At 33.4% G+C, this 19845-nt stretch overlaps 3 protein-coding genes across 9 annotated transcripts; all 3 read right to left on the bottom strand.

Moving 5' to 3' along the window:
- Positions 1-914: 914 nt before the first annotated feature.
- LOC114182046 (uncharacterized) lies at positions 915-4351 on the bottom strand. Of its 2 annotated transcripts, XM_028068792.2 has the most exons (4): positions 3752-4351; positions 2518-2865; positions 1808-1849; positions 915-1583 (listed from the first exon to the last, which is right to left on the bottom strand). In XM_028068792.2, exons 2-4 carry the CDS (start codon positions 2839-2841, stop codon positions 1161-1163), a joined length of 789 nt encoding a protein of 262 aa, XP_027924593.1. In that variant the 5' UTR covers positions 2842-2865; positions 3752-4351; the 3' UTR covers positions 915-1160. The 2 variants fall into 2 exon arrangements, with proteins under 2 accessions (XP_027924593.1, XP_027924602.1); XM_028068801.2 differs by lacking the exon at positions 1808-1849 and having other exon boundaries at positions 3752-4347.
- A 1492-nt stretch (positions 4352-5843) lies between these two features.
- Positions 5844-8985, bottom strand: LOC114177142 (uncharacterized). Its single transcript, XM_028062429.2, has 2 exons — positions 8282-8985; positions 5844-6088 (listed from the first exon to the last, which is right to left on the bottom strand). The coding sequence occupies exons 1-2, from the start codon at positions 8887-8889 to the stop codon at positions 6070-6072; spliced, it is 627 nt and encodes a 208-aa protein (XP_027918230.1). The 5' UTR covers positions 8890-8985; the 3' UTR covers positions 5844-6069.
- A 4465-nt stretch (positions 8986-13450) lies between these two features.
- On the bottom strand, positions 13451-18043 carry LOC114193130 (soluble inorganic pyrophosphatase 4). 6 transcript variants are annotated; one of them, XM_028082850.2, is made up of 11 exons: positions 17860-18043; positions 17697-17721; positions 17205-17248; positions 16707-16851; positions 15500-15528; positions 14979-15044; positions 14790-14897; positions 14480-14545; positions 14267-14387; positions 14054-14135; positions 13451-13813 (listed from the first exon to the last, which is right to left on the bottom strand). In XM_028082850.2, the coding sequence occupies exons 3-11, from the start codon at positions 17232-17234 to the stop codon at positions 13771-13773; spliced, it is 690 nt and encodes a 229-aa protein (XP_027938651.1). In that variant the 5' UTR covers positions 17235-17248; positions 17697-17721; positions 17860-18043; the 3' UTR covers positions 13451-13770. The 6 variants fall into 6 exon arrangements, with proteins under 6 accessions (XP_027938651.1, XP_027938645.1, XP_027938664.1 ...); XM_028082844.2 differs by having other exon boundaries at positions 17697-17762; positions 17860-18002; XM_028082863.2 differs by having other exon boundaries at positions 17702-17721; positions 17860-17988.
- Between the last annotated feature and the right edge of the window lie 1802 nt (positions 18044-19845).

Genomic DNA, 19845 nt, shown 5'->3' on the forward strand with positions numbered 1-19845 from the left:
AGAATAAATATCTTCCTTCTTTGCCTTATAATAGTGTTATCCCTTTCATCATCAGCATCTTCCGAACACCATTTAAAGTAATTACAACCAATGAAAGCTTCACTTCCCCTCTGTTATTGACAACATCCACAACACAAAACAACCTTCATGTTAGTTGCAAACAATTATTGATCATCGAATCACAGAAAAAGGGTGATGGATCTAACCTTGTAATTAGGACAACCCCAAAATTGCTTCCCACCATTTTTAGTAGTTCGAGTTGTTCTTAACATAGCAACTTCTCCACAGTTGCAAATGGGCGCTCCACCATGAGACAAAACACCACCACCATGATTAGATAACCTTGGATTTTGCGTACCCCACGAGTTACAGGAGCAAGATGAAAAAGAATGGCCCCTAGACATCACTGGCAATTAGGGCAAATGCTTGCCAAATGAAGCCAACTTCAGCAGGACGAAGAAGACGACTAAATTAGGGCAAATGAACACTTCTATCTCCATAAATAACCTTCATTGCCACCTCATACCACATTGATGACAAGGTACTTAGGACTTGCCACGTCCCTGTTCCAGACAGACACAATGGCACTATTCTAACGCCGTTTAACTAAAACTAACAAGAGGGACCATTTTAAACAGTTTTAACAAATTGAAAGACTAAATTAAACCCCGAAAAAAAAAGAGGACCAAAATAAACTTCACATATAAAGTAGAGGACCAAAAGTCTAATTAAGCCTATATTAAATTTTAAGAATTAGAATTTATAATAAAAAAATTAATTAAATTTATTTAACCATTTTTTAATACTCGCAAAACAATTTGTTTTAGACGACCCGTGATCCGTTACTATCCCAAATGAAAGGAAATATAATCAATCACACATGTTATCAATCAACAACAAAAAAACAAACAAAGTACTTCCAAAATCCCTAGTTAAAATTGATGTCATGAAAACAGAAATGACACATCTACCAGAATTTGTCTCATCACATCACATCACAGCATATAAAAAATGCAAACTTAACTGCCCGTGCTCTAAGAGCGTCAAACAACTTTCACCGTCCAATCCTTCTTTTTTTCACAATACAAGCCAACCGTAAAACAGTGCTTATTTATATACAAAGAGAAGGGGAAGAGTACAAAACATTCATAGCGTTTCACTCAAAGCGCTTCTGCAACTGAGTAGTGCACTTCAGTAACAGATTTTTTCAAGAAGCTAGTTCCACAGTTGGAATCCGCGCTAGGAACATCAAGAGCATCTAATTCAGCAGAAGCTACAAGCACTTTATCACAAGAATCCATCGATTTGTAGCACAAACCAGAAGTTCCACTCAGCTTACGAAACTGCTTATCTTTGCTGTTGCCACCTTTAGACGAATTTCCCTTTTGACCCTTCTTTCCATTCTTCTTTTCAGGCTTCTTCTTTCTAGATTTCTGCTGCTTCTTGTTGCTTTTGACAGTGTGTGATAACAATGTAGGTATCGGATCATACACATCGGGCGCCCATTTCACATTTAGTTTCACCTGTGATCCCCCTTGTTTCTCACGGCTACCTTTCATGGCAGATACGAGCTTCAGAGGAACCTGTGGTATAAAATACACAAAAACTGAATCTCCGTAAACCAGAAATGCCACATGCTAAGATAGATATCAGTCCACAATATCTGTTAAAAAACTATGCTTCAGATAATGTGACTCCATCAACTTGTCTTTAATGCATATACAGTAAGGTGAAAACTTTCTAATCTCTTCAAATCTCACTTCTCTCTGGATGGGAAGGGAAATGTGAAAGATAATGTTATACTAACCTTACAAGATACATTTACTCCATTATCAATAGAAACGCAAACCTAACAAAAAAACCACCACACAAGATGCTAAATATAACTAATTCAAGATACTCTCAAAACAATGTAATTAATGAACTGATTCCTAACTTAAAATGGACATTGTCATGGGCATGAACATAATAAGATTGAAGGGTTGAAATATATTCAGATAGGAAAGATAAAAATTGCAGAGTTGGTCTAAATAAGTAACCACAATAAAGCACCAATATTTCAGTTGCAATGAAAAATTGATGGCTATATAGTTAGAAAATGCAGAACAAAATCTTCCTTGTTGATTGTTCGAAACAAAAATGAGAAAGAGGGGAAAGGTAGGCATAAACATCATTTAATACTTAATAAATTTTCAAAATGTGTTTCATAACAAGAAACACTCCGTGCATTCCTTCATAAATTTTCAAATGTGTTTCATACTGCATAATTTATTGCCTCTTGACATAGCTAGAAACGCTTGAATAAAGAGCAGAACAGAGAGCACAACAACCTAATACCCTAGACCGAGTACAAGAAAGCAATTGTCAATAAAAAACAAAGAATTTATTTACAGAAAAAGCCAAACAATACTTTCTAAACCTTTCAGTGTTTTGTCAAATAAATCATATATATCTTACAAAACCACATTCAAGCATTAGTAACAGTGTACACAGCTATTAATGAATCTAGGAACTTACAGGCAGAGATATTGAGCGTGAGTAAGTTTGATGAGCAGAATGCTCAGAGAGTGATTCTGTGACCGATGTATTGGCATCCTCATCAGACGAGCTTGAAGGCTGTATTCTATTAGGAGTTGGGAAGGTTGCAGATTTCGTCAAGCACATCATGTTTACTTTTGTCTCTTGCTTGTTAATTGCTCCACACAAATTTTCGTCACTCTCACTACAGATATCATTCCCCTCGGGATCGTGTAGAGGTTTCTGAGCATCTTCAATACGAAGTGACTCACTAAAAGTCATTCCAAGAATGTTTACAAAATTGTCATGAGAGCACATGTCCATCAATGGTATCAGGTACTGAGGCAACTAAAAGAAACAACATACCAGATCAGATGAATAATAAAACACTAAACTACAAAATAAGAACGAAAAAAATTAAAACATTCCCCCAATACAGATATATTTCACTATTTGTATAGGAATAGTGTGGACCAGAACTAAATAAAAAGAAAAAAACATATCTAATGAACATTCAAATAAATAAAAAAGGAACGGCAAAGTTTTGAATCAATGAACACTGATGGACTTGCAGGTAAGAGCCAACAGCCCCAGACTTTTGATCTCTACCAAGAGGGCTAACTGGTTAGTGTCTATCATGCTTCAAAAAGGAGAATACTTTAACTTTGATCCACTGTCAGTACACAATTTTTTACACAGTTCATCAGTTACAAATCTTGTTACATATGACTACATGACTTTCAAATAACCATTAGAAAAGTCAACAATTTTCAATTATGTGCCAATCCATAATTAAATTACCTCACAATAAGATGTTCACGGTCACTGTTTCTCAATGTATATGAATATGTAAAAACGAACATAACTATCAATCAATAAATAATATATCACATATGAAATAACATCATGATATATTACTAACTACAACTTTAAAGTATAATCAATCCAACCTAATCGAACTATTTCCACAATCGCACTGTTCTAATCTAAATGACCACGCCACGATTCAGATCCAATCATACTAGCATGATTTTAAACACAAAACAACCAGAGAGGCATAGTCATAAACCAGAAACATGCCTTACATGGATAAAATAGGCAAAGCTCGTTGAATTCAAACACGGTAACAACCAACTCATACATTATAAACAAAAGTCTAAAAGCACATGACACCTAAGCTATTACATCCCCAAGGGAAATGTTCCCAAAACTTGAAAGTTGAAAATAAAAATACCTTTAAAAGCGAGGTTTGGAACTGCAACTACAACGCTATCTAAACAGAACCGTGAACAACAATCACAGAAAGAACAGCAAAAACCAGACCCTGGATCTCGATCCGTTGACGGAATAATCACACCTCGTTTGGAGCAGAACCAACAACAACAACGACGATAAAGAGGGAGAGGAAAGAGAAGGGGAGAAAACGAGAGTCGTAGCGTTAACTAAGATTACCACGCCGATCACTTTTTTCTAAGTTTTTCAGACGATGAAAGGAAGATCCACCATGGAAAATGATCAAGGAAGGAAGCAGATGGAGAAGACCGGGTAGCGAAGGCATTATTCTATGCTCTTCGAAACCCCCAAAGACTTACACACCCAACAAATCAAATCGGAGAGTATCTGAGACAGCAATTCCAGATCAAATAACCTAACACGAAAGCGCTTAGATCAGATTTAGATTTAACTTTAACCCATGGATAGAATCTAACAATATATCTATCTATGAGTTTTCGCCTTGACCAGAAACACCGTAAAAGGAGGGGAAAGAAGAGATCGAAGAAAAATGTTGTCGGATGAAGAACAAGGATTTTGGATTAGGTTGTTGGAATAGAGGTGAAAAATGAATTTATATGACGGGAATCTAGAAGGTCAAGCTTTGTGTTGTTTTCTCTTAATTAACCAGACCGAATCTCCAACGTACACGTTTCTTTCATCGCGGGGATCTTAGATATTTTTGACCTCGTTCATAGCTGTCATTACTGGTCCAGGCCCAATAACTTATATTGGCCCAACTAATTATTAAAGAAATCCCAAAAACAACGTCTTATCTAATCTTCACCATACCCACATCAACTTATGGGTTATACATTATATTATATTATCTTAAAGTTAGATATTTGTATCAGATGCGAATCTTTTTAAACTATTTCATTTGGGTTTTATTTTAGTACTTTGTTATTTTAAGGAGTACACTTTAAGTTATAAAATCGGTTTATCTTTATAAATCATTATTATCTTAAATTAAGAAAAGAATTGAACTTGATGTTGTTGGTAAGAATATTATCCTCGAATCTTTTGTTCAGGAAAATACTTAGACTTTTTTTTTTATCTTTTTCTTTTCATATTTTTTTGACATCATTTATTCGTTTTTATCCTTTTTATATTTATTTTTAAATTTATTTACTTCATCCTTTTTGTGTCTATTCTATTTTTATCTCATCTACTTTTGTTTGTTTATCTTCATTTTTATTTTTCGTATTTTATTATTTTATTTTAATTTTATGCATTTTATGTTTGAGCCAGTTGTTTGAGATACTTAGACTTAAAATTAATCTGTCACTTATATGATCACATCTTAAATGATTTTGTGAGATTACGGGTGTGTTTGATTCTATATTAGATAATAGATTCTAGAAAATTAATTATTTTCCTTCAATATAAATTTTTTATTTTTTAATTGATTTTAAAAATCAAGCACACACTAATTATGCGTTAAAAAATCAATTTCACTCGATTTAACGCAGAATCAGACACAAACTACATAACCTTTTTTTATGATTCAACATATTCTCTTGCTGTGAGATATCATACCATGTAATGTACTCAAACCATTAAAATAAAATTACAAACAGAGAACATCAAAAGATACATTAAAATAAAATATTTAAAATGTCTATCCTTTCTATAATAAAATAGAAAATAATAAAGATTTTAAGGATACATAATAAAATGACTTTCCTTATCACAAAATTCAATTTGTTTGGAATTTAATTAATTAAGAAGTTTCAATTTTGCACAATTTAAAAACCTTTTAATAATAATGATGATTTAATATTATAATTATTAGTTTATTTCAATTTTCTTAAAAAATTAACGAATTTGAAATTTATAGCAAAAGTAGTTTGAAATGTGAAGTTTACATTCATTCTCTAGCAGCCTTTCATAAAAAATTTAAGCTTTTAAATAGACTTCCAGCTAATTGCAAATTTATAAAATGCTTTATACCAATTAAATAAAGCTAACTCATTCTTACCCATAAGCCAAGCATCTATCATCACAACAGCTAGCTTTAGTGCAAATGTGAAAAACATAAACTTGCTCTAAGATTAAAAAACTGAGCAAAGATAATGCATTATTGTAAGCATCTCTGTCTCACATCCTTTACAGTATGTAATTTAAAGCTCAAACAGATCCCTAGATGCAGTCTTCTGAAATTTAATCTGTGAAAAGCAGGAGAAATTGATATTTGCGAGGCAAAGGAAATGAAATGCTGGTTGGCTGTGACCTCTGCTGGCAACTCTTTGAACTTGATTTCTGATGAAGAATCAATTCTTATCTTGTACCTGTCAGACTATCGCAGAAAGGGAAAACGTGAGAGAAGTTAAACGTGGATGACAAAACGTTCAATTCAGAAGCAAGCGTGCACTCTATGCAATCAAACAGGAAATAAGAAAGTTCCTCAGTTGCCTTCAGAGAAAACTGCAAAATTGTAGCATAACACATACTGGAATATCAAAAGATATTCTGGGGATGCATAATCATTTTAAATAAGCAGATAGGGTATTTTTAAAACATGGAAGTTACCTACCTACTTATCTAAGAAAGTGCTGGGACAAACCAAACCGACAGCAACTGCTAATTGACTATCGTACAAGAAGGAAGTGAAAATGAAAATTGAAAACTTGTTAGAAATGTTATCTCAATTCACAAAGGGATTTATCTTCCATGGTGTTTCCTAGCTTCTTTTTATAACGACAGTGGCCATTTTATTGTTTGAAAAATACTTGTAAATCTATGATTTATCTGTTCATCAGTAAGCCGACACTTGCAGTATATCTGGACTAGCATCCTTAACAGGCATATATATATATATATATATATATATATATATATATATATATATATATATATATATATATATATATATATATATATATATATATATATATATATATATATATATATATATATATATTCACGTTAAAAACACAGAAACTATATGTAGCAGCTTCAGGTTTGATGGGCGTCAATGTTTAGAGATGGAAAACAAGTATAAACTTAGGGTCTGTTTAGACAAACTTCTTTATAAACACTTCTAGAAGAGAAGTGTATAAATGAAAAATTGATTGAACTTCATCATAAGTTAAAATTAATGTATGCATAAATTAATTTGCAAAAAATCACACATAGTTTCTCCTCTAAACTATTATTTTAAACCTATTTTAGATTATACAGAAATTTGTTTAATTTTTTTCCTATTTTTCTCTTCTAAAAATGTTTTTGGAGAAGTTTGTGTAAATTCACACTTTGGTATACTAGCAAAAGCTTCCAAAAAGAAGGTACTGGTACAGTTAGCAAGGTCACACCAAGTTAACAATATGACACTAAAGCAAGTTATTTACTAATGAGAACATCACCTTTAAACATTAAAGAATTTCAACTATACACAAGTTATCAAAGAAGTTAATATTAATATTAAGGACTGTGCATAACTAAGTATATTTTTGAAGTCAAGGCTTATTTACACTGTTATTCTCTTAGTTTCACTAAAGTTCGACCCCCGCCCCTTGAGTTAACAAATTCAATTATATTTTTTGTCACTCATTGATTTGTAGAATGCCATGTCATATTCGCATCAAAATCATCATTTGAGACTGTCAGGCCATAAAACTTACTACAAAAATCAGTAAAAGAAAAATGCACAGCCATTTAAACGAAGAAACAATTGCATCAAGAACAACCGACTTGCATCAATTTTCAAAACTCTGGGGAGAGGTTACCATAATTGGAATAGGGCAAACCAAAACCAACTCTGATGAAACTAAAAGGACAAAAACTGTAATCCCAGCATTGGGAGATCCATCCCCTACGTTCACGGAAACAGTTTGCAATTTTGCACCCTGCAGACCTCATCTACAAGACTAAAACTCACCATTTGCAATTTGAAGTGGGTATTTGGATTCATGTTAAATCACGTAGAATCATGTTGTTATTCTAGCTAACACACTAACATGATTATTTTTTTGAAAACATGTACTTGTTTTGTTCCAAATCGATATTGAGTTGAAACACCTTTAGCTAGATTTTGCACCGGAAAAAAAAAGTATATCTACAGTAACATCCATCTAAATTAAATAAACCCACACGTAATCACACAATTTGAAAATAAATTTCAACCAAAATCAATATCATTAAAATCCAATTTTATAAACCTCACTGAGGTACACCGCCCGTTCAAACTCAATTTTAGTAACGCTCAACCAAACACACACACATTACGCATATAAAGTCAGGAAAAATATTAAGCTAACTAACACTTGAATGTAGATTGACACGGAAAAAACGATAAAATAGTAGCTTTTTACGAAAAAGCTTGTCTCAGAAGTACTTTACTTCCATGAATGCGTGGCTTGCCTTATACACCCCTCACTTCAAGCAATCAATCACCCCATTAAATAAATAAGCTACTTCAGTAATATCTGAACAATCAGAGCTACCCAAGAGTAAAATGAGATGCATAAAGAAAAGGTATATGGATACAAACCTAGGAGAAGCCGCGTTGATGTTCCTGTGAAGAATGCGAGCATCGGCGGAATCCTTGGTCTCAATCAAATCCCTCAAACCCTGGTTCTCCTGTTTCTCCTCTTCCTCCTCCTCTTCCTCTTTCTTGACAACAGGATCCGCAACAGCAGCAGAGGCACCACCAGGTCTAGGCTTAAACCACTGAAAGTAATTACCGTATATATACTCAGGATTGTAACCGAATTCCTCGTCGAAAGCCATGATGTGGCCGTGCCACTCCCACACGCGATACCCAGAAGCCTCTTCGTCTTGAAACCCGACGCAGATGTGGTGGTCCCGAACAGACACCGCCTGGCCCGAATTGGGTTTCAAGAGGGATTCGCCGTTGCCGCTGAGGATGATTTTGATCACTTCCTTCTCCAGCTTAGCCTCCTCCCTCGCCAGCTCTGACTTCCCTTCGAAGTTCTCTTCGTCCGCGTCGTCCTCGTCGAGGTCGTTGAATAGGAAGTCCTCGAGAGACTGCGTGACCAAAGGGTTGTTGATCGGAGCTCGCAGCTGGAGCCTGCCCATCATGGTTTGTAGGAGCAGGTTGTCCAGATTCGAGTTGGAACCGTTCGGGAACGCACTCATGGTGTTTGATGTGAGTTCGCACCGAACGAAATCAGAATGAGGGTTTTAGAGTGAAAGAGAAATATGAAGAGTAGACTCCGTAGAGAAAGGGTTTATGGGTTATTTTACCGATATTTATACCCACACGCCACATCTTCGATATTTGTGCCATTGTTTATTATTAACTACTTGTTAATGGAGCGGGAAACTAACCGCACAGAACGGGTTTGGGTTGCCCGTTTAAAATGTTTTAGAAAAACAAGTAAAATATATTTACCTTGTTTATACAAAATATCTAATGGATAAAAAACATTTTTTGAATATTCAATATTGGGAAATTAATTATTTATTCATTAAAACATTTGAATTATATATTCTTTGATAATTCCTTTTACGCATCTCAAGATTTAATCTCTTTCTTATTGAAATTGACTTTGAAAAATTACATTGAATATCACTCACTTCCATAAAACATTTATTAGTAAAATTTAAAGAAATAATATATTTTCTTTCAATGTTACGATGCGAGATAGGAATGTACATTAAGTGAAAATTATTTAAAAAAAATCAAAATTCAAGCATGATATATTACTTAAGTATTAATTTTTTTTAACACGTAAAAATTGAAATTATCTCTTGAAAATTTTGATCAAATTTAGCTTCTAATTTTAAAAATACGTGAATTTAATATTTTTAACCAAGTTCATTTGACATTTCAAAAAGTTTTACATTGGTATTTGAGTTATTTATATTATTTGACACATCTTCGTTTTAATGTTAGATGAAAAATACATTTATAGACCGTCAAGTGATGTAAACAATTCAAATATTATCATGAAACATGTTTGAAATTAAAAAAAAAAAATTAACAAAATTTGATTAAAAAAATTAAATATACACAATTTTGAAGTTGATGAACTAAATTGAATCAAAGTTTTGAAAAATGATCATTTTAAAATTTTAGTTAAAATAGGACCTAAAAACATATTTATCCTTGTTACTTACTATATTTTCTAAGATTTATTCGATATTTTTATTGGACTTTTAATATTCTTAAAAATTAATTTATAATAACATATATGGCTGTGAAAAAAAGTTTAAAAAATATAAGTGAGAGTAATTATTTCAAAGTTTCAGTTACAAATAATTACAATAACTAATCACAATTTAAAGTCTAATTAAAATAAATAAACTTTTATTAGGATAATGAAAAGTATATATTTAATTCTATAATGCAATGTATTTAACGCTATCAATGAAAAAAAAAAAATCTCAAACTCACAAAAACACATCTCATTTCAACAAAATCCATGTCAAGATTACAGTTATTTTTCAGATTTTTTTAATATTTAATTTAAAATAAAACTTTCAGTCATAAATAATTATTTAAAAGTTATAACTGAGAATAATTACTCAAAAGTTTCAAATATTATTTAAAAAAAAAAATCACAACATCGATGTATAAATAATTCCAAGATTTTTTGCAATTAATTTTTGTGTAAAAAACGACTACAATTAGAAAACATTTTCAATTGTATTGTTTAAATGAACAATTCATCGTAAATTAACCAAATAATTATATTTCTCGTTCTCTTTTGTTTACTTTAATTCCAATGTGACCCTCTATAACCTAGAAAACAGCTAACAAGTATCACACAAAAATGTAGGGGTGGGCAAAAAATTTAATTTTCTTGATCCAATCCACTTTTGCTCCAATCCACTCCATTTATAATCCATTTTATTAAAAATCTAATCCATTTAAAATTCATTTAATGGATATGGATTCCAATCTAATTTACATTTTATATATCTTATGGATTGGATATCCATTTATAAATCAAGATTTCTAAATATGGATAATCCAAAAAATCCAATCCAAATTTTCAATTTAAATTTTTAGTTGGGTTAGACTAAAGGTTGAGATGAACTATGCTAAATTCAGACTTGGATGGACCTTGCTCGACGACCTATACGGATCGAACAGGCTCGACAAACCATAAGAGGTTGGCTGGCCTAAAGATATGAACGAGATAGGCGAGCCCGACAAACCGAACGAGTCGATCAGGCCCAATGACCTGATGAGTCACACGGACCCGAAAACCCGAACGGACCAGGCAGAACCAGTGACGAAAACAGGTCAGGCAGCCCAAAGACCCGAACGAGTCAGGCAGGCCCAAAAACCTGAACAGGCCTGACAACCCGAACGGGCCCGAAGACCCGGATGGGTCGGACGACCTGGCGACCCGGACGGGCCCGACGACCCGGATGGGCCTGACGACCCGGACGGGCCTGACGACCCAAACATGCCCGACGACCCGTACGGGCCTGAAGACCCGTACGGGCCCGACGACCCGGATGGGTCTAACGACCTACACGGGCCTTACGACCCGGATGGGCCCGACGATCCGGACGGACATGACAACTTGGACGACCCTGACGGGCCTGGCGACCCGGATGAGCCTGACGACCTACACAGGCCTTACGACCCGGATGGCACGATGACACGAACGAGCCCTACGACCTAGACGAGCTCGACGTCCCGGACGGGCCCTACGACCCGGATGGGCCCGATGACTCAGACATGCCTGATGACCTTGACGTACCTGACAACCCAGACGAGCCCCACGATTTGAACGTGCCCGACTACCCGATTGGGCCCGACTATTTGGACCTGTCCGTCCGGATCGTCTGGGTCGTTGGGCCCATTCGGGTCGTCCGACCCGTTCGCGTCGTCGAGCCTGTTTGTGTTTTCGGGCCCGTTCGGGTTGTCTGGTCCGTTCGGGTTATCGAGCCCGTTCGGGTCATCGGGCCCGTCTGGGTCGTTCGGGTTGTCGGGCCCGTCTGGATCGTCCGGGTTGTCGGGTCCGTCCGGATCGTCGATCTCATCCGAGTCATTCGGGCCTTAATGACACAAGTTTTAAGAAATTTAATTTAAATTTCTTTTATTAAAAATGGATTCTGGATTTTAAACTTGATCCAAATATTTGGATTGGATTTAAATCTTGATCCAAATATTTGGATCTGAATTCTAAAAAAATCCGAACTACTTTTGCTAAAAAAATGGATTTGGGTCAAAAATCTAATCCAATTATTTGGATATAAAATGGATGTGGATTGGATCATTAAATATCCAATCAATGCCCACCCCTACAAAAATGACTTACACCCATCATAACATATAAAAGAAGCATAATAAAAGATAGGAAATATCAAAATATAGCTAGTACATGATGGAAAATGGATCCAAACTACAAATATCAATTATAAATGGCTACAGCATGAGAAATGGTTTCTATAACCAAACCATGACTTATTTATATTCACACATTAAAATGATTATAAAGAAATACATGCATCTTGCTTGTATACTAAATTTATTATTATAAGCAAACAGTTTAAGCTTAAATTGTAAATTTAATAAATAAGTGAAGATAACTTAACCCATTTTCATCTTCACACAAGTAAGTTGGAAGCTTGATAACCTAGGAAGCTCCGACACGGCGTCAGAGCCACGCTTCCCCGCGTCAGAGGCGCATCAGACACAGACACTTGCCGAAAGCGCACACGACACGGTGTCAGATGTTTTTTTTTTTGCCGGACACGACCTTCTCTTTGGATGCGAAAAAGACACGTTTGTGGTGTTGCAAAAAGGTGGAACTGGTGGAACGTGGCCGCTGTTGCAGAGTTGCCATCGTGGATGTCGTTGTAGAATTGCAACCGTTTAAGTTGCAGGCAAAATAAATTCACAGGGAAGAGAAGATAGGAAAGAAAAAGTTAGGTGAAAGAAAAAAAATGAAAAGAAAATATAATCATATTCTGATTAATTTAATAATTTAGTTATTTTATATAATAAATTTGTTTTAATTAGTATATAATATATGATTAATATAATATTTTATTTAAAGAAATTTTAATTTGTTTTATTAATATAATATATTATATTATAATTAATTTTAATATGATTATATAATTAATATCTTTTACTCGATACCTGTCCCGTATTTCAAATAAATATAAATAAATTACTTTATATCAAAAATAAAAATTAAAGACAACGAAACTCTTCATGTAAAATATTAGAGGAGATGACTTCTCATTGGAAGACAACGAAATTCTTCAAATTGCTAGTCTATCTCTTAATGAACTAGAAGTATTTTTTAATCAAGATAAACAAACATGATTTACATATATATTTTTTTGTTTTTCTTTTGCTAGACTTTGTTTCTTTTATAATTTATTAGATCATAAAGTATAATTGGTAGATTGATTTTTATATAAATATTAATTTTCAATTTTTTAGACTATGAATTTAATTGTTATATATATATATATATATATCCGTGTCTGTCATTCTTTTAATTTAGACGTCTTCCCGTGTCTGTGTCCGTGTCGTGTGGCTTCATAGGTTTTGAACTGATTCCAAGCCAATTCACAAACCATCACTTATCAGATGTGAGTATCAGCACTGGCTAATGCATACTGTTACTGAGCATATATATATATATATATATATATATATATATATATATATATATATATATATATTTTTTTTTTTTTTTTCTTAACATCCTAACAAAACCAATAAAGATTAAAACACCTTGAACCTGTTCTAGTACTAGAAGAGGGAATACAAATTTATACACGGATAAAACATTCGAAATTGAACACGAAAAGATTATGCATATGCTGAGAGGCAGATACACGTGTGACTGAATTGCAGGGAAACATATTTGAAATGAAGCACATGTAAAAAACGCATGTGCTAAGAGGAAGGAACACCTGTCCAAAGTAAAATGTTTTCTTTTTATTCCAACATAATATTCATAATGCAGCCTTTTTCCAAGCAAATATCATCAATTGTTCCGCCATTCAAAATCCTTGACGTGAATCGTTCATCAACGGCTACCGCCTCAAGCTTTCTACTATGTAGTCCGCATACAAGCTCCTTCTCAACAAAGAGAAGTTTTATAAGAAACTAATACTGTGGTCGGATTGCATATGCCGATAAGATAAATATAATAACTAAAATGTTGGGGAATTTGAAAGACAGTATCTAAATTTAAAAAGCCATTTCAAAGAAAATAGAACATGGTGTACTGAATAACTTAATCCAAAACCTTTGGACCACTTGAGTTTCCAGACCGGTAATGGTTGAAGTAAAATAGTAAAGACGAGTGTTGCTTACATGGATCTCTTAATCGCTTCAAAAGCAGCTGAGGCAGGCAAAAAGTCGTTTACAGCAACTTCCTTGTTTTCATTCTTCTTGTCTATAATCCTTTATGAAGGAAAATGTATAGCATTCATTACATGCTGCACTATGATTTCATTATTTCTATAGACCATAACAAATAGAAAAATTGAGAATCAGGCGACAGAATTCGAAATTTCGGAAGGATACAGTCTTCAAAGAAGCGACGAATTTCAGCTAAACGATGTGGAGGAAGCTCCTTGATATCATTGTAATGACGATACTCAGGATCATCAGCACAGACAGCGATTATCTTATCATCTTTCTCCCCCTTTAAATCAGCACAATTAGTGGATACTAAATATTCAATAATAAAAGACGAGTTATTGGCGTGTGGTAAATTTAATGATTAATATACTAAACCTGATCAATCATGGGCATGAGACCAATTGCTTTGGCCCGAAGAAAGCAGCCAGGAAGAACAGGCTCCTGCCCAAGTACGTGGGAAGTTTAGCATCAAATTTGAACCACCAGTGCATAACATAGTAAAATAAGTTTAAGGTCGTGCTTAAAATGGATTTGAACATTAATAGAGATTACTTCATCAAGAAAATGAGACGTATAAAATCGAAGGGATGTATGTGTCAATGAAGTTCGATTGTTGCCAAGAAGAGATACACGATGCCGCTGATTTTCAAGGAAATGTTGATAATATGAATGGATATATAAATACCTGCATGATGATCAAGACATCCAGGGGATCACTGTCCTCACAAATAGTACGTGGGATAAAACCATAGTTGTGAGGATACACAACTGATGAGTAAAGCACGCGATCGATCTGTGCATAGATTAGTGTTTAGCAACTTGACTAAGTAACTGCAGAAGCAAAAATAACTGAGCAACTATTACAAGTTACAACCTTGATAAGTCCCGATTTTTTATCCAGTTCGTATTTCACCTTGCTTCCTTTCCCTATCTCAATCACCTGCGATATTCAGTCAAGTTACATTACAAAATTGAATCAAATATAAACTTAGAAAAAGATCTTAATTTTCTGTCCTTTGGAAATATAACAATATTACAACTTCACAACTTAACAAATAACATGTAAATTTATATTACCAGGGTAGTATCAGAAGTTGAAGGGGTCAAATTTTGTTTCATTATCTACAACTTAAACAACAAAGTCTACACCTACCATTTCGATAGCATTTGAGGAAAAAAGAAGCAAGAAAGAATAAATGAAAACAGAGCCGAGGACATTTTTTCTTGTTATTTGACCATATTAAACTCATCAGAAAACCTTGGTTATCCAACAAGTTCCTTGGTTCTGACCTTTAAAACCTTTTCTAAAGAAATTTACTCATCTAGGTATATGTGAACTACATGGGCCCTAGACTCTAAAATGTAATGTTTACTTCACTATTTTGTCATTCTTACACAATTGAAGATCGTTGGAGCGCCAGGTCCTGCATTGTGAAAGAAAACAGAGTTAGCTTGGAAACCAATTAAGGAAGAAAAAACGACGAAGAACAACTCAATGCAATAGAAGAACTAAGAAGACAGCCATAGGGACATTGTCGGGTAGGTATCTAAAATTATAATACCAAAGATAGATATGTTCAGGATTCTCTCAAGTGGGAACACACTCTAATGGATTTTTTACTTCCAAGGATGCATATTCCTTTCCAAATTGGTTCGGTTTATAGCTGGTCGAAGGATATATGCTTTAGTATGGAAACTGATCATAACAAGGTTCCTATTGGTGAGGTTATGCATAGCAGCGTCGGTACTTTAGTTTTTATGTCCAGCCATTGCTTGCAACATGATGACACTATGGAGCATTGGTTTTTCTCTGCCCTTTTGCCGCCAGGTTTTGGAATCGACTACCTAGTTTGACAGGAGTAGCAATTAACCCCTCATCTCTTGATTCTATTTTCGGTATTTTACATAAACAATGGAGTGAGAATGTTAAAGTGGTTTTGATGGCTGCATTCATCCATATCTCTTGACCTATGCATATGTTAATGTTGCTGCAAATCGTTGCTCCGACCGTATGCATTCTATTATCAAGGAGTTTGTCATTTTAAAAGCATTTGTTGTTGATTGTCATCCTACAAAAGCTCCAAAGATCCCTTAAATAAATTGGTTACCTCCACCTTGTTATTGATAAAGTGTAACTTAGATCGATCAGCTATTAACTCTCCTACATCAGTGTGGAGAGAAATTTTCAAGATCACAGGGCTAAGGATATGGGCTCTTTTTCAAATTTTATTATCCATCATCATTCTCTTGAAGCTGAATTACTAGGAGTGATGCATGCTATTGAGATTGTTCATAGGAAATATTGGTTTAACCTTTGGATTGAGAGTGATTCTACTACTGTAGTAAACGTTTTTTTATTATTACTGGTGAGATGGTAATCCTCCTTTGTTAGTGCTGATTTTTTTTTTTAATAAAAAACTTAATTTGCCTCCTTTTATATTCTCATAAATTTTTCGTCGTTTGGCTCCACTAGTCCCCCACTTGTATTGTTTTCTTATTCTTGAATATAATGATTGATGTTGATTGGGGTCTAAACTAATTGGATTGTAATAAACATAACAAATCACCATTTTCACCAATTTTTTAATGCTTAGTTGCTTACCAATCTCAAGGTCATGCCACGGGTGAGCAGCAACAGATCTCCTTGTCATGGATGAAATAATCCTTTCATTAAGAGGAGGATGTGAGGACTGATGAGAGATGGGATCACTCTTTGGAGTCTCCTTTGACGAAACCACGTTTGCAGTCTGAAAATAGTAATAATCACCAATACAAAAGTTTTTCCAAATATCAGTGACTAAATAGGAAATTATTTCTCAATTTATTTTCCTCACCAGGCGCAATCTCCGGCGGCTTGGCATAACATATTGTCTAAATCGCAACTATATACTACAGACACTTAAAAGATAAAAAAAGAAATGCTTACAATTGAACCTTTCTGAGATTACCAAAAAGCACGTTACTAAAAATTAATATTATATTGACATCACGAAAATATAATCACACCATATATGTATAAATTAATTAAACATTAACAGATGTCCCTTGCTTATTTTTCCAATCTAATAAAATAAGAACGAAAGCAAAAGATATTACTTACAGTTTGGGTATCCATGTCGGTTTCAACCATCACAGGTGGCAATTCTGAAACGGTAAAGAAAATAAATCTGTCATTCAGCTCCAAAGACTATCACCCACACTTCTTAATCATATATAAAATTTTAATAGATGAATCATGGAATCGAATAATTTGGTTTTGAAATCAAACCAGGACATGTTTTCCATTGTCCAAAGCGCACAAAAGGCAAACAGAAAACAGAAAGAAACCGTCAAAAAAAGAATACGAAAATGACCACCACAGATCTAATCAATTCGAATCCATAATCCACTCTTTACAGAACGGAGTTTTGAAAACCATCACACGCCACCTCATATGGTTGCGAATAGTTTGTTAAAAACGTCGCAAACACTGAAAGTTAGTGATCGGGGACACGATCGAAACCAGAACAAATCCGGCGTAGCCAGTTCCATAATCGCAAGCGAAACAGCACCGTGTGAGTGTGAAGTGAAAGCAGCGAAGAGAGAAACTCACCTCACCTGCGCAAGGGAAAGCTCGTCTGCAGAAGCAAGGTAAAGAAGTGAAGGATTGAGCACAGATCTCGAAAAGGAAAATAGAGCGTGTAAGATAAGTTAATGCTTATGCATGTCTGTGCGCAAAGAGCAGAAGAGAAAAGAGAAGAGATGACAGGGAAAACCTTTGGACGGTGCTTGATATTCTTCTGTGCAAAGGAAAGGAGCACACAAATGTAAGAAAAATAAGAAAACTGAAATTCAATTAAGGTAAGAAAATTCTAAGTCATTCTTGCTGAGCTTGCGGCAGAACAAATAAATAAATAAAAATGCTATGACATTATTTCACTCCCTTTTCCAAAATTTATGTAACTATTATTTTACCTTTTTCAAGGCAAGACATGTTTGGTTGACAAGGTTAAGAAAAATTATAAACTATTTATAATTAAATTTACATATTATTATTTAGAAAATAAAACTACTGATAGACTCAACTAATCCTTGTTGTCTTCATTCGGTTTAGTAGAATGGACTACTCCACTGGAATACGACCGAATTCTAGATTGCACTAATAAACTATTTTGAGTCTATTTAAAAATTGAAAAGAATAAATTTAAAATTAAATAAAATAATAATATTTTTTTAATTATTTAAATAATGATCACCAGCAAAAACTCATCAGTGTGCATGTATATATATCTACATTTTTTAATCTAAATAATCCAGTTTAGGAAAAATATAATTATAATAATGATTCAAATTTAGAAAGATATACGTTAGATATTTTAAGCGGAAAAGTTAAGCGATTACAGTTAAAGTATTTTATCACAAAAAATAATATTTTTATTCGTTAAAATTAAGACTATTTAATTAAAAATCACAATAGATGATAGTTAAAAGATTTATCTTCTTCTATTAAAAGATACAGTTACAATAAATGATATTAGGGAGGATTAAAAAAAAAATCCTGTATTCAATAGTATAAATAATTTTAAGAGGAATTTATTCAAATTCATTATAGTCACCTATTAAATAATGATATCAAAATTGACTAATTTTAACTTACACTATTATTTTTTTTTATTTATTTACCCACATCATTTTAGGAATTATATAATGGCCTATTAGGTGATGTCTATTTACTGTGTTTGGGCTTAATGTATCCTTTTGGAAATATAAATAAATATATTTTATTCTGTCGTAAAGAAAGTCGAAAGTATTTATCAAAACAAAATCATACGTTGAATGATGACGTTGGGGGAATAAAGGCCTCTCTACCTTTTACGTGTCATTCTGTGATTGGGTAACTTAGAGAAAAGGACAGGGACCCCTTGTTAAGAGTGACGGCGTTTTGACGGTCACGCTGCAGCTAAGATATTCTGTTACATTGACGTTTAGTTTGATGCCAAAAGAAACAAAGATATTCCTTTTTATTGGTCTGGGGCAGAGAAGATAGTCACCATCATGTGGGATGCATTTAATTTCTTCTCCTAAACACAGGCATTCCAATTTGTATGGATATATCAAAATATGTTATTTTTTTATTATAATAATAAAGGTTAAATAGTTTTTTTTATTAGTTACTCATCAAAAATTTTAATCAATTTAGTTATTTATTTTTAGAAATATACAGATTTAATTCTTTTAATCAAATTTTGTTAAGTTTATTTAACGTTTCAAACACGTTTTATGATAGTATTTGAATTAGTATTAAAACAAAAATAGGTCAAATGATGTAAACAATTCAAATATTATCATGAAATGCGCTTGAAACATCATATACACTTAACAAAAACTAGTTAAAAAAACTAAATTCACACATCTCTAAAGATGAAAGACTAAATTGGTTAAAAAATTTGAAAATGGACTAATTTCAAATTTTACTTAAACTTGAAGGACCAAAAACATATTTAAACTATTTTTTTTTAAATTAAGTCAATATATTTTCTAGTCCAATTAATAGTAACGATATTAGAAAAAGGACATTTACATAAATAACATAATGTTTTATAATTAAATAAGGTTGACTTATTAATAAAGCATAATGAACTAATTAACTAACATTATATATGTTAGTCTCATATTGTAATAATCTTCTCGGAATTTTATGAAAATAAGTTGTATTGATATTTTTTTAAGAAATTAAAAACTATTATTATAATGAAAATTAT

This window comes from Vigna unguiculata, chromosome 1 (genome assembly GCF_037176805.1).
Source record: "Vigna unguiculata cultivar grain cowpea cultivar isolate G323 ecotype 2 chromosome 1, ASM3717680v1, whole genome shotgun sequence".
Taxonomy (NCBI): domain Eukaryota; kingdom Viridiplantae; phylum Streptophyta; class Magnoliopsida; order Fabales; family Fabaceae; genus Vigna; species Vigna unguiculata.

What these genes read in the sequence shown, in the direction of transcription:
- LOC114182046 (XM_028068792.2), bottom strand. Translation starts at nt 2,841, where the DNA reads ATGGACATGTGCTCTCATGACAATTTTGTAAACATTCTTGGAATGACT. An exon ending in CACGCTCAATATCTCTGCCT is followed by an intron (nt 1,850 to 2,517) that starts GTAAGTTCCTAG and finishes TTTTTTTGTTAG; the next exon opens with GTTTGCGTTTCTATTGATAA. An exon ending in GAGTAAATGTATCTTGTAAG is followed by an intron (nt 1,584 to 1,807) that starts GTTAGTATAACA and finishes TTTATACCACAG; the next exon opens with GTTCCTCTGAAGCTCGTATC.
- LOC114193130 (XM_028082850.2), bottom strand. Translation starts at nt 17,234, where the DNA reads ATGGTTGAAACCGACATGGATACCCAAACT. An exon ending in AAAAATCGGGACTTATCAAG is followed by an intron (nt 14,898 to 14,978) that starts GTTGTAACTTGT and finishes ATCTATGCACAG; the next exon opens with ATCGATCGCGTGCTTTACTC. An exon ending in GAAGCGATTAAGAGATCCAT is followed by an intron (nt 13,814 to 14,053) that starts GTAAGCAACACT and finishes TTTGTTGAGAAG; the next exon opens with GAGCTTGTATGCGGACTACA.
- LOC114177142 (XM_028062429.2), bottom strand. Translation starts at nt 8,889, where the DNA reads ATGAGTGCGTTCCCGAACGGTTCCAACTCGAATCTGGACAACCTGCTC.